Genomic DNA, 15,058 nt, shown 5'->3' with positions numbered 1-15,058 from the left:
AAAAAAATGAAAATTTATTGATAATGTTGATGAGTAAAGTGACTAAAACTAAAGCTACTAACACTATAAGCCAAAGCAATATGAGTAAAAATATGGCCAAAGACACAATTTTCTGCAAAACTGAGGGACATGATTGGGCTTTAATATTGGCCTCACCATTATAAAATTACAATGTACATGTTTTTAAAAATATTTTTTATAGGTGTGTATACATAAAAAGTGTTACTTTTGTTCAAAACAAAATTCCACCCACTAAAAGTGAAGATCTAACTGGCTTTATTAAGCAATTCATGAGTTGGGCATCATCCCATCTAGCAAGTAGAGAGAGAGATACTCCAGGGAGTTATACAAAATAGCCAGTTTTTATAGGAAGGGGGGTGGGGTGGGGAAGTTTATTAGCAAAAGAAAAGAAAAGATTATTTTGGGCCAGGATGTCTTCTCTGTGGGGAGAAAGGACTGGCAAGGGTTTTATCTTATTGTGCAGGTTGCATCTTCTTCCTCTAGGGGATGGAGAGGGCTCACACGTGACAGATTACCTCATTGGTACTGACCAGAAAATTCTGGTCAATTGATTAAGACAACATTTCTGGGGAAGGTCAAAACTGCAATTAGGTCAGGTATTAAATCTAGGTTTGGTGTCATATCCTGGGCTTTAGCACAAGTGATGCCATTTTGGGCCTGTGGTTTTTCTCTTTAACACTTTCAAAACTAAAAATATGGGATGATATTTACTTCTTTAATGTTCAATTTGTGCTTGTCTTTTGCTGTACAGATACTCAGTTCTGAGTTGAACTTGAGCCAAGCACACACAGATTTCATTTTCAACTGAAATGAGACAGTTTCTGTCCTTGCCCTTGATGTTTGCTGAGTAAGACAGAGCTTATCTACAGGTGTAAGAAGCAGCACAACGTGTGTTACATTTCTATGAATGGCAGGATTTTCTTCTTATAGAAGTCTAGAACTTATCTAGGGCAGAGCAGTAAATTACACCTTGAATGTGTGATTAGACTGCAGCTTGCAAAGTTCTCTCTCTCATCTTAAAGTCAGGTTCTCAGACTGAACAGAAGATTTAGAGAAAGGATCTCTCACCCAGCCATACACCTGTGTTGAAAGGAGGAAAAACACTGGTCGGATTCCTCCTGCCACTATCTCTCCCAGGTCGTTTTCTATCAGTCTTCTGACTTGCTGGTAGCCTTCCTCACTTTCAAGCACAAGGAGCAGTGGGAACATTTCAAGCTTTCCTTTCTTTTCCCTTTAATTTGAGATAAAATTCACATAACATAGAATCACCATTTTAAAGTGTACAATCCAGTGGTTTTTAGGACATTCACAGTGTTGTGCAACCATCACCAAACTCTGTATTTCCCCATTCCTTCCTCGACACCACCTTGGCAGCCACTGTATTACTGTCTGGCTCTATGTATATGACTATTCTCGGTACCTCATATAAATGGACTCATTTAATATGTGGCCTTTTTTGTCTAGCTTCTTTCACTTAGCCTAATATTTTCAAGGTTCATTCATGTTGTAGCATGTATCAGTACTTAATTCCTTTTTCTGGCTTAGTAATATCCATTGTATGATGTACCACATTTTATTTATCCATTCATCAATTGATGGACATTGGGTTGTTTCCACTTTTTGGCTACTATAAATAATGCTGCTGTGAACATTCATGTACAAATATTTGTATGGACATATGTTTTCAATTCTCTTCAGTGTAGGCCTAGGTCTAGAATTCCTCTTATCTCACACCTTGTCTTCAAAAATTGCCACATTGGGCTGCCAGGAATGTTTGTAAAACACAAACACTAATAAAATATAAAACAGAAAGACATAATCAATAACTAAGCAAGATTCCACTGCTGGGTATTTATCCAAAGAATGTGAAAACACCAACGTGTAAAAATACATGCACCCCTGTGTTCATTGCAGTGTTATTCATAATAGCCAAGACTTGGACGCAACCTAAGTGCCCATCGAGGGATGAATGGATAAAGAAGATGTGGTATATATACACAATGGAATACTACTCAGCCATAAGAAACGATGAAATCCAGCCATTTGTGACAACATGGATGGACATTGAGGGTATTATGCAAAGTGAAATAAGTCAGAGGAAGAAGGTCAAATACCATATGATCTCACTCATTAAGTAGTAGATAATAACAACAACAAGCAAACACATAGAGACAGAGATTGGATTGGTGGTTACCAGAGGGGAAGCGGGGAGGGAGAAGGGCAAAAGGGATAATTAGGCATATGTATGTGGTGATGGATTGTAATTGTATTTGGGTGGTGAACATGAGAACATGATGTAATCCGTGCAGAAATAGAAGTATAATGATGTACACCAGAAATTTATGCAATGTTGTAAACCAATGTTACCGCAATAAACAACAAAAATAAATAAATAAATAAACTAAGCAAGAATTATCAAAAAATACCATAATTTCACAATACAACTCACTTTTCACCTACACAATCCACATTTGTTAATATTAGCAATGCAAAGAGCCAGGGGGACAGCTCCTGAGGTGTAAAACTTCTCTTTAGAATGAAAAATTCCCTCCAATTTCCTATTACAGGGATTGAGGTTGTAATAGGTCTTATAAGTTGGTTGGCAGCACGTAGGGAAATGTTGGGGGAGATGTTTCTGAAGGAAGAGGCTAATGTCGTCAGCCCGTGGTCCTCCCCTCCATGCTGTGCAGCGCTCACCAGTTACTAGCTGCCTGCTTGCCAGGTCCCCTTCTCCCTGATTCTCAGACACCACCTCAGCTAAGTGACCTTACTCAACATCACCAGTAATATGTCATGGTGATGGCATGAATACCCTGGTATGAGAGATGAGAAAGATGCCTCCTCTTCCTGGGGTTCTCCCCAAAATCCATAACCTCAATCTAACCGTGGGAAAAGCATCAGACAAGCCCAGATTAGGACATTCTAGAAAATATCTGACCAGAACTCCTGGAAACTGTCAAGGTCACAAAAAGACAAGGAAGGATTGAGCTATTACAGACCAGTGGAGACCCTGGGTTTATGACAAGTAAATGCAATGTAGTCTTCCGGATCAGTTCCTGAGACAGAGAGAGGACATTAGTGGAAAAACTGGCAAAACCTAATTAGAGCCTGGAGTTTAATTAATAGTAATGCACCAGTGTAAATTTCTTAGTTTTGACAAATACACCATAGTTATGTAAGATATCAGCGTTAGGGGAAACTGGGTGAAGAATATATGGGAACTCTCTATACTATCTTGGCAATTTGTCTCTAAGTGTAAAATCATTCCAAAATAAAACAATTATTTAAAAAAATATATATGCACATGTAAACAAAAAATTTAAAGGTGCAGAGGAATAGATTATGATGTGCAGGATCTCTATGGTAAGACTTAAAAAGAAACCATTGATGAACACAAGGTACCTAAAAGAAATGGAGGGAGATCACCATGCTCATGGACTAGAAGACTCAGTTCACAAAGATGTCATATCTCCCTAAATTTATTTATAAATAAATTAGTATGATTGCAGTCAAAAGCCTACCTTTAAAAAAAGAACTTGACAAGCTGCTCCTGAAGTATATATGAAGGTGAAGGGCTGAGAAATGCCAAGACAATTTTGAAGATAAGCCGTGTGAGGGGACTTTACCTACCAGATAGCAGTACTCTGTAAAACGATGGTAATTAGGACTGTGGTATTGGCATAGAGGTAGATCGAAAGCCGATAGAATAGCAGAGACAGCTCAGAAAAATCTCACGTGCATACGAAATCCTGATACGTGTCAGAGGTGGCAGTTACATGTGTGGGGGAAAGGATAGACTATTCAGTAGACAATGCTGGGAGGATTGATTATTCAAGTCAGAAAAAATAAAATCAGATTAATTCCATAGAGACGATGAAAGTAATGCTTTAAAATTTGTAGAAAAAAATGAGAATATCCTTTTGACCTTGGAGCAGTGAAGAATTTATTGTACAAAAAATTCAAAATTGGAAAAGATTGGTAACTGCTTACATTTAAATTTTTTAAATTACTGTGCAACCAAAGGTACCAACAAAATTAAAAGACAATCCTATTTTCAATCTATGTAACCAACTCCAGATTAGTATCCAAAATATAAACACTTCCTTCAAATACTTAAGAAAAAGGCAAACAACCCAGATTGTTTTTTTTTTAAGGTTCATAATACATGAGGCAATTCAAAGGAAAATGGGGTATATTATAAACATATGAAAGTGGTAACTTTTAAATTTAACAACTGTCTTAGTGCTCTTCTCAAGTAAGTGGTAAAGAGATATTTTGTTAGTGAGCTTTTTAAAGAATATTTGAAGTACATTAATACATTTAATTTTATAGAATTTAATTTTTATTATTGGTAGTTTTTGCTTTCTGCAAGTGCTGACCGACATTCACAATAATGTTACCTGAATTGCCAGGAAGTGCCGTGTCCATCCTTTGTACATGTGACTGCCACGTGTAACGTTTTGATGAATGATAAGACTCAGCCAGTTTGTTAATGTGTTTGTATAAAGAGTGAGAGGCACGCTGGTTCATGATAAATAAATATTGTAAAGGGCATTTTTTTCAATATTCCCTATTTAATGTTCCAAAATTGCTTTTTTTTGTGAGGAAGATCAGCCTTGAGCTAATATCTGTGCCCATCTTCCTCTACTTGATACGGGACGCGCCACGGCATGGCTTGACAAGAGGTGCGTCGGTGCGCGCCTGGGATCCGAACCTGCGAACCCTGGGCCGCCGAAGCGGAGCACTCACACTTAACCACTTGTGCCACCGGGCCGGCCCCCAAAATTGCTTTTATGTATGCTTCTTGTCTTTATGTTACCTAGATTATTTCCCATTCATATTCCTGCTTTTCTTTCATTAAAGTTAAAATCAGTACTTATAATATCCTTGAATTCTACTATGTATGTGTACATTTATTTAAATTTATTTTTATTTTTTTTAGTTTTGGTAGGAGTCATTTTGTTTGTTTCTGGAATAAGTAAGATGTGTGTTTTTTTTTCCCTAGAGCGTCCCATACCCTTTGATTATATGATGTATGAACATCTTCAGAAGTGGGGGTCTCGAAGGGAAGAAGTGAAATTTTTCCTTCGACATGAAGATTCCCCAACTGAGAGCAGTGAACAAGGTAGATAAGTGCTTTTTTTCTCATTTGTTAATTTTTGCCATAAAAGCTAATTTAAGAAAAATAGGAATAAATATTAAAATAATTATTCACGTGATTTTTTTTCCTTAACTCACAAGTAGTGAGAGGGAGAGCTGGTCTCTCACATTTCTTTGGCCTCTGTTATTGCAGTTTACAGTTGTTTCACACTCTTTAGGCACCCACCACTTGCTTCCTTCTCAGGACCCTAAGTCGGTCAGATAATGCACTCAAATGTGTAGGGGGACCTGCTGTTTAAAGGAATTGTAGGGCCGGCCCCGTGACTTAGCGGTTAAGTGCGCGCGCTCCGATGCTGGCGGCCAGGGTTCGGATCCCGGGCGCGCACCGATGCACCGCTTCTCCGGCCATGCTGAGGCCGCGTCCCACGTACAGCAACTAGAAAGATGTGCAACTATGACATACAACTATCTACTGGGGCTTTGGGGGAAGTAAAGAAAGAAAGAAAGGAAGGGAGGGAGGGAGGGAGGGAGGGAGGGAGGGAATTGTATTTTTGTTTTTGATAAATACCAGATGGATCAAATATCTAGCTTTTAAGAATAAACAAAACTATGAAAGGATTAAAAATTCTGGGAAATATGGTTTTTTTTTTTTTTTTAATTTCTTAGTGTGAACAAGACCTTTCTAAGTGTAACACTAAGCCATAGAAGACAAGAGTGATTTGTTGGAAAAAAACAAAAAAAACTGCATGGCAATAACCACCCTAAGCAAAGTCAAAAGACAGATTATAAACTGGGAATAGCTCATATTGCAAAGGGCTAATTTCCTTTACATATATGAGTTCCTAAAAATCGATAAGGAAGAAAAAGAAACAGTAAAAAAATGGGCAAAATATACAAAGAGTTCACAGAAAAAGAAATATACATGGCCCTAGGATATATGAAAAGAAGTTCTGCCTTACTCCTGATCAAAGAAATGCAGGGAAAACACTGAGATGCATATTTCACCTGTCACATTGGCAAAGATTAGAACATTTAATAACACACTTGGCAATGGTGTTGAGAAACAGGCGTTCTTCCACATTGCTGTGGGAGTGTCAGCTGGCAGCTTGTATAGAGGGCAATTTGGCAATATCTATTATAGCTTACAAAAGCACAAAACCTTTCACTCAGTAATCTCACTCAGAGCTTATCCTAAAGCTGTGCCTGCACACATACAAAATGACGTATACATAGTGTTACTCACAGAACATTGCTGGTAGGAACAGCCTAAATGCCTGCCTACCAGGGACATCGGGCTAAAGAAATCATGGTTACCTCTGTACAGTGGACTGCTCTGCAGCCATAAATAACAAAGCTCTGTGCCCTGACCTACACCATCTTCTGCACACGTTAAGTAAATAAGTACAATGCAAAGCAGTGTGCACTCTGCTACCTCTGTGTAACAGACGAAAGAGTAATTATGTCTGTATTGGCTTGTGCATGTACCAAGTATCTTTGGAAGGATACCTAAGAAACTGATAAGATTGCTAGCCAGCCCCAGGGGGAAGGCTGTGGGAGAGGAGAGGGAGGGAAAATCGTTAATTTTGTATCTGTTCCTTTTGAATTTTTAACCATGGGAATATTTTGAATTTGAATTAAATTTTGAATTTTGAATTAAAATTTAAACAAAATAAGAGAATCTTTTTTTCCGCAAGCATATATACTCTACAGTTAAGAGACCCTTAACTTGTTATTTAACAGTGATTGTGGATTACTTGTAGTATTTAAAAAAAAATAATGAAAGGACATCCTTTTGTAAAAAGAAGATTCCTTCATTGCAAGTTATCCTCCTTTATTTGTATTTTATATTAAAGGATATTTTGCCTCTAGGATGAGCTACCTGTCTACTTTAAAATCATCTTTCCATAGCCGTAAATACCATTATAGTGCTGTTTTTTACAGTGCACCATTACTTCTAGATTTTATTCCACTGGCTCCTGGTCATCTGGAGTCGAGAAACCAAAGCTCCAGGTCCAGGTCTTCATCCACTTTACCTTAGACAAGGGCCCTGCCTCCTGGGCAGAATCCTCCGAGAAGGAGGATTAGACTGGCTGACAGACAAGGTGCTGTTCTAGTGCTAAAAATTTATTTTAACTCTCTTCCTGAGTTCTCCAAATATTTATACCCTCCCTTTCCTAGATATACTTAAGAAGTTTTATATTTTACTTTTACTGATATGTGTACATAACTCTTAATGTTGCAGGGTGGTGGGGTGGGGGGGAAGTCTTATTTTATTCTCACTTTATAAATTTAGAAGTGTTAGGGATACCTAAGAGAACTGTCCAGAGTCACAAGGAAGGTGACAATGCTGACCTTCCAGTTGACCTTTGTTGTACCATGGTGCAGCTTAGTCTAGTTGTTGTGGTGACACGGCAAGTACAAACAAGATGAGTGGGGAGGGCGGAATGTTTTGCTGTGTGGTATTAAGGAGACAGCCATCAGTGCAGAGCAGAGTGGTTAGACAAGGAGTACTGGGGGAGATGGGGCTTGAAGTGGACCTCGGAGAAGGAATAGGGTTTGGAGGGGCAGAATGCAGAGCTGCTGCATTCTAGATGGGATCAGGATAAAGGAAGCTCTGAGGTGGGGTATGGTGACAGGGGATACACCTTCTCAACCCGGGCTGGTACGGAGGATTGGTCAGGATTGGAAGAACCAAATTCATCACACAACTTGCATCACTTTTCTAGAACTCTCAGCAAAGTCCCTGCTTCCCTATTTAACACTCCTCAGTTTAACTTCGATGGCATTTGTAATAGGACCCTACCCATCTCTTCCACCTCTTCGTTCCTTCTTTCTCTCTCTCAGCCACACTCTTTCTTGCATGTCTATTCTCTCTGTGTCCTAACCCAGGATTCCGTCTCCCCCAACTCTAATGCCATAGAATGACTCACGTGGGCTTAGTGTTCCTGTTCTGTTTTTGTTCACTGAACTTCTCCTCCAGCTTGTGTTCTAAGCCACTAGAGTCGAGGATTGAAGACTCATGTTTCCTCTGTGCTTCCCACAGAGCTGAGACAAGGCAGTTGTCACCAATTGATATTATTTAAAAGGGACTACATTTGAGTGTTTATCGTATGTAGAACTACAGAATATAACAAGAAGAAGTAAAAGACATCCCTGGAAGAGTGAGAATTCTGTTTGGAAGCTAGAGGAGAGCGTAGAAGACATTTACTTCAATCACCTTTTACAGTTGGGGAAACTAGCTTGGGGAAACTAGCTTAGAGTGTAACATAACTCGATGCAGGTCATGCAGAGCATAAACTAGAACCCGGGAGCTGGTGTGGTGGAGTTTGGAGCGAGGCTGCCTGGGTTCAGCCCCAGCCCTGCTGCTTACTTAGCATGGACCTTGGGCAAGTGACTTCACATCTCTGTGCCTCGGTTTCCTCGTCTGCAGGGTGTGTAGGGTTGTCGTGGGGGTTAATGAGGTGTAATGGTGAAGTGCTCAGAGGAGCTTGGTGCACAGTAAGTACTCACTAAATGTCAGCTCTTATTATTCATTATTTTCTGACTCCAAAATGCAAGATCATTAAGTTTCATCTTTACCAACAAAGATCAAGTGGCACTTGGTATAATTTTAATGTTGTGTGTTTTATAGTATTCTAATTTCTTGATAGTTTGTTGTTTGGAAGAGGCAGCAATTATAGAATATTAAATTTACCTGAATAGCTTATACTTTAAAAATACCAGGAATAACTAAGAATTTAATTTACCCTGTAAATTGATAGATGCCATAGTCTAGGGGGTATGTATGTGTGTAATTCCTGCTAATAGGAAACTACTCTAGATTTTATGAAATGGCTGTTGTATATTTCATGACTGTGTTCAGTTGCAGGCCACGTCACTCACATTCGTTTAAACTCTTGTCATTATCACCCCCAAGGACCCTTTTTTGGATGTTCTGTTTTTGCTTGTCCCCCTCCTGTCCCCTATCAGATACACATATATCTGTTTATGTACTATATATCTTTGCTTTTACATAAAAAGAGTAAGATATTTTTATCCTCTAAGAACCAGTCTTTGTCCCCTTAGGGGCAATATCACTGTCTTTGAGAATACATGGTTTAAGGTGAAACCATATTTCCATAATATAATTTTTCTTCACATTTTTCAAAGTAATAGGAAGGAAATAGAAGACAAAATATTTTTGCGTCTTTTTTTTTTAACATTAGGTTCATGACCCTTTGAAGTCATGTATTCTAGGTGATAAAGTGGGCTCTGGGGTGTGATAATTCTCAAAATAGCATGAAGTAAAAGCTGGAGAGATGAGTGAAGTAGGAGCAGCCATTCAACACATCAGACATGAATTTATATGGCTTCGGATTCACCTGTTAAAGAATTGTGCATCACACTTGATTTTGTTTAAAAAATACTACAGGACATATAGAGAATTATTCCAGTTTAAATTTGAAGCCTTTTTTTTTAACATTTTAATTTTTATGGAACAAAGGAGAATTCATAAGACTACCCAAAATGAGATGGTGTCCCATCTTGGTTTTAACCCTATTAGTGAAGATGAGTTTTGTACATCAGTATTTTTTTTTTTTTTTTTTTTGAGGAAACTTGGCCATGAGCTAACATCTATTGCCAATCTTCCTCTTTTTGCTGAGGAAGAGTGGCCCCGAGCTAACATCTCTGCCCATCTTCTATTTTGTATGTGGGCTGCCTCCACAGCATGGCTTAATGAGCCGTGCGTAGATCCCCGCCTGGGATCCAAACCTGCGAAGCCCGGCCGCCACCTAAGCAGAGTACATGAACTTAACCACTACAACCACGGGGCCAGCCCCTATACATCAATGTTTTTAATTACTGGATATTAAGTTCTATTTTAGTCTCTTCTAAAATATAAAAAGCCTTTAAAATTTTTTTAATATAAATTAATTGTGATAAGATACCTATAACATAAAATTTACCATCTTGACCATTTTTAAGTGTTAGAAATCTTTTGATACAAGTCAACTTCAAGACTCCGAAACAGAATGTTAGAAGAAAAAATTTCATTTTAACAACTTTATGTATAAAGATAAATTGTAAAACATTTTTTCAACTGTACTAAATCTTGAGTTGTTCAGCCTGGTATTTTAAGCTGTGTTCAAATAAATATTTGAGTAAGTGAAGAAATGGGAGAATATCGTTTTTCTAGTATGTCTTATAGTAAGTTTTGTCCTCTCATTTCTTTAGGTGGCCGTCAGACCCAAGAGCAAAGAACTCAGAGAAATGTAATAAACATACCTGGAGAAAAACGCACTGAAAATGGGGTAAGTAATAGTGATTTAAATTGAAATTTTTAAATTGCTTTTTATAGGTACTGATGAGTTTGGGTTATAATTTATTTTTAAAGAATTACTGTTTGGGTAGAAATTGTCATTTCTGTTGAATATTTCAAAACTTCTTCTCAAGTTATAAAGGGGTGGGTACTGAGTGGTTTTACCAATCCACACTCTGGCCCACGCACGGGGTAGTCTCAAGCAGAGCAGTGCCCTCCATGCCCTTCACATGTTGCTGCCCATGACATGACCTGCAGCAGCAGCCACGTACCTGTGTGCATGTGACAGTGGCCTGTCCCCCGGAAGCAGATGGTTTCAGTCTCTAGACTAAGAGATGAACAAGCAGACTTGCTATGTATCTTCAGTGTTGTTGTCCTGAACTTTCTGTCAGGTTTTGAAAGACAAAATGGCTGGTGGGTTGAAGTCTTCTTCACAACTGCCTCCAGGAGAGAGAACTTCCTTTATCATAGGTGTAGAGCATAGGTGTAGAGATGGAGAACAGGCCTAACACTGATTATAGGTGAGGAAGTGTGTCTAAGTGGAGGGGTTCTTTTTAAGAAACGTTGGTGCATGTTAAACGAATAAGCGGAAATGAATGGATCAGAATGAGAATGAGTAAATGAGAGAAGAATGAAGAATGAGAGAAAATGTCAACATGGTCTTTTCTCGAAATTTTAGTAATAACTTTGCAAATAATTTTAAAGGCTGGAGAATTAGTTTCTTTTTCTGGCTCCGCTACTAACCAGGTATGTAACCTTGGGCATATTATTTCCTAACACCATGCTTGGCACAGCCAGATACTGGTAAAGAACACAAGGTCTGGAGCGTGAAGGGCCCATATTCAGACACTGGCTTTAGAACTTTCTAACTAGCTAAATTTGACCAAGTTACTTTGCCTCTCTACTTCCCAACTTAATATTGTTGAATTGATGTTTTAGTTCTTTTATTGGCTACCATTGTGACTTTAAGTGATATACTTAAATCTCTGTTTCTTTGTGCTATCTACTTTAAACCATATCTCTGGACCCCCATCCTTGTAAGATGAGGGTATTAGCACCCCCTGCCTTTTCCATCTTGCCTGCCCTCATACCTTCTAGCTTTTTCAGCTGTACTTTTATGTTGTCAAGGTTGATAATATTTGTGTACTGTTATCTAACTAATTAAGCCTTTTATACTTTGTCTATAGGTTGGTTATAAAGTTGAAAACCGTTTAATAGTGTTTATTATTTTAGATTTTGCAGATATCATCCACTGCAGAGCCAAGTGGTATACTGATTATATTTTCTTCTCTTTGACTCCAGTGTCATAATCCTTGTGCCAGTCAGGGAGAACTATTCGTAATGTCAAGATTATGGATTCTCCTTCCTTACGCTCCAATTTCTAAAGATCACTCCACAAATCCTCTTGTTAGTCCTGCCCTCTAACATACTTGTCCACTCCAAATCTAGAGCCTCTGTGGGGTTCTGCCAGGCATATCTGCTTCAGAAAGTCTTAAGAAATAAAGGCCCAGACCCCACTGGCGGAACTTTTGATTCAGTAATTCTGGGGTGGGCCTGAGAAATTCCCCATATGACTGTGTTGCCCTGCCGTTTGGGAACCTCCAGGTTACATGCACGTATTGTCATAAGCTTTCAGAACTTACTTTCCCAACAGAATTTTGAAGATCCTTTTGAGTTCTTGGATTTCCCAGGACCTGAATTTCAAGGAAGGTGAAATAAATGTATTGGGTAGGCTGTGTATTGAGGTGAGATGTGTGTATATATGATATGAAGAAGGGACTCAGAAAGAAGGGATTTCAATGGTGTAATAAAGTGAGTTTTGATGTTTCGATATGATGGATCTGTGATCTTTTTCCTGATGAAGTTGTTTCTTGGTAGCACGGAGATCGGAGATAACGTTTATATTTCAAGGTCAACAAAACTGAAACCTGAAACCAAAATTTAAAATGTGTTTGTAGCGTTTATGTAAGCTTGTAATTAGAGGGAGGTGGAGAGCTAGTCTAGAGGTATAACTCTGTGCTGGAAGCATTACATCAAAGATGTTACTATATTTTATGACATACATACTTGCCTTTTAAGCCTAATAATAGATTACCTTTGTAAAGCATTTTATTGTCTACAAAGCACTTTTACATGCTTTTTTAAAGTTAACAAGATGTTAAACATCTTTCTCCAAAAAGATTTTTGTGTATACCCTGGATATAGAATAATGGTATGCTGAACTTTCTGCCTCATGGGCTACAGCAACTAGGAACAGATCAAGCTAAGGGAGGAGGGCATGTGGGTTGGAAGAGAAGGGCAGTATGCTGAGTTGGTGTGATTCATGCCCATTAGCAGCTGCTGATGCAAGAGGCTGGGAAAGTGCTGCTCTCCGAAAATTGCAGGTCAACAAGTCGGATTGTCTAAGAAAGGCCCGGACCCCACTGGCAGAACTTTTGTTTCAGTAAGCCTGGTGTGGGCCTGGAAAACTCCCCATATGACTGTTGCCCTGCCAGGTTTGGGAACCTCCAGGTTACATGCACACACTCTCATAAGCATTCAGAACTTATTTGTCCAACAGAATTTTGAAGATGTGGTTTGACTTTATGCTATAAAGGCAAACTGATTTATTCTCGTTGTATGTGCCTACATCCCAGGTAGATACAAGCCATCAGGGCACAAGCCAGCTTTGGTATTTCCTCATTGCCCAGAGCTTCTGCTGTCTCTCTGTTTTTGGCTCCTGTAGCCTACTTACTATTGTGTCAGCTCATTGATGCTCTTAAAAATAGGTTTTTATGTTTTATCTTGCCTTTTAGATGTTGCAATAAGGAGTGTAGTTCAGTTTGTCTTGTGGGCCAAACTGTTGGAAACAGGCAGTTCTCATGGTGTTTGGCTTGTAGCTCTCATGTGGCACGTAGTTGGTTTTCTCTGACTGTTGTGTTTTTTGATAGCTGATTATCTTGCTGATCTTTCTAGCCCTAATCATTTCTAGCCACTTGTCTTGAGTATAAATGTTTGTTGAACTGAACTGAACTGATATGGGTGAATTTTAATCATAAGAATAATTCACACTTATAGGATAAAATAGCATATTGTAGTATTATGGCAGGGGATAGGGATCCAGTATATATTTTAGATGTCTAATTGACTCATTAATTTGTGAAACTTAGTAATTGCTGGAATATGAAATATTCCAGCTCCAGAATATAATGAGGTGTTAGAGAGGCTCAATTTTACTGAACATTTTATGTGATAAAAATAAGCCTACGTGTTTATAATGTATCTTGATATCATTATCACCTATTTTTTTTGTTTGCTAAATAGGCAAGTAAAAATACTCTCCAAACCTGAAAATTTATAACTTTGGAAAGATAGGAAAAAAGAGGAATGATTTAATGTTCTAGAATATTGTGTGAGCATAAATAGATTTTATCCTAATTATTTTGTCAGAGTTTTGTTTTAGGGATGTTTGTCATTTTGAAGTGACGTTATACTTAAGAATCCAGTTATACTTTTTTATTTTATTTTATTTTTGTGTGAGGAAGATCAGTTATACTTTAAAAAACTAGTTATGGTTTTAAATAGATATCTTGCGATGATTAAATTACAAGATAGGATACTAGCTGTTTGGTCTAATTCTTTTTTATTTCTTACTTTTTTTATTGTGAAATATATATACAGAAGAATGTGTAAAACATGTACAGTTTAAAGAACTACTAAAAAAAGCACTCAGGTAACTACCACCCAGGCTTAGAATTTCTCTATTCTTTTTAAAGCAATTCTATTCAATTTATTTTGCTTTTAGACAGACCAAATACATTGTAAAAGCAAGATATTTGGTGGCAGCTACTTAAAGTCTGTCTCAAATTCCACAGAGAAAGAAAGGGTGTTTTTGGAGATAGGTGTGTAAACAAATAAATCACCATACAATGTGAAAAGTGTAGTAAAAGTAGAATGAGGCACTGAAATAATAGGCTGTGATCAGATTAATTTATGGAGGTGGTGGATGTCAGGAAGGGTTTCCCAGAGGAGGAGATCGGAGGCTTCTGCAGAGATACAGAGGAAAAACAGGAAACTCAATGGCGGCAGAGAGTTATAAACATGTTGGTAACAGCAGAACCTGCAACACGGGGACAGGAAGGTGGGGGCAATGCTGAAGAGGGAAGAGAGCCAGAGGATTGGCCAGGGAGGTGCCAGATCTTCACTGTGCTAAAAACCTCGACTTAATCCTGTAAGATTTTTTTTTCCCCCCAAAGCCCCAGTAGATAGTTGTATGTCATAGTTGCACATTCTTCTAGTTGCTGTATGTGGGACGTGGCCTCAGCATGGCCGGAGAAGCGGTGTGTCGGTGTGCGCCCAGGATCCAAACCCGGGCCACCAGTAGTGGAGTGCGTGCACTTAACCACTAAGCCATGGAGCCAGCCACAGTCCTGTAAGATTTTAAGCAAGAAAAAGACAGGATCAGCTGTGTTTTAGAAAGATCCCTCTGGTACTAGTGTGCGAGAATTATATATCCGGGGAGTGGGGGTGGGAATGAGACTGGAGACAGGCGGCCGTGCGAGGTCCTTGCTTGCTGTACTTTACAGTAGAGTTACAACTACTTGAATCTCAGAGAGACTTACTTTCAAAGAAAATATTTGAAAATAAGAATTTTAAGGT

At 38.5% G+C, this 15,058-nt stretch overlaps 1 protein-coding gene across 4 annotated transcripts in view; it reads left to right on the top strand.

The window, feature by feature from the left end:
* PPP1R13B (protein phosphatase 1 regulatory subunit 13B) overlaps nt 1–15,058 on the top strand; it is an 85,994-nt gene that overhangs the window by 38,546 nt on the left and 32,390 nt on the right. For 3 of the 4 annotated variants that reach the window (XM_058567790.1, XM_058567792.1, XM_058567791.1), the window contains exons 3-4: nt 5,027–5,146; nt 10,336–10,412. In XM_058567790.1, the coding sequence (XP_058423773.1) occupies nt 5,027–5,146; nt 10,336–10,412 (197 nt within the window). Of the gene's footprint in view, nt 1–4,630; nt 4,817–5,026; nt 5,147–10,335; nt 10,413–15,058 lie in introns of all 4 variants that reach the window. The other variant, XM_058567793.1, reaches the window with a different exon arrangement.

This window comes from Diceros bicornis, chromosome 24 (assembly GCF_020826845.1).
Source record: "Diceros bicornis minor isolate mBicDic1 chromosome 24, mDicBic1.mat.cur, whole genome shotgun sequence".
Classification (NCBI taxonomy): Eukaryota; Metazoa; Chordata; class Mammalia; order Perissodactyla; family Rhinocerotidae; genus Diceros; species Diceros bicornis.
The sequence above is the reverse complement of the archived record's forward strand: the minus strand, read 5'-3'. Positions and strand labels throughout refer to the sequence as shown.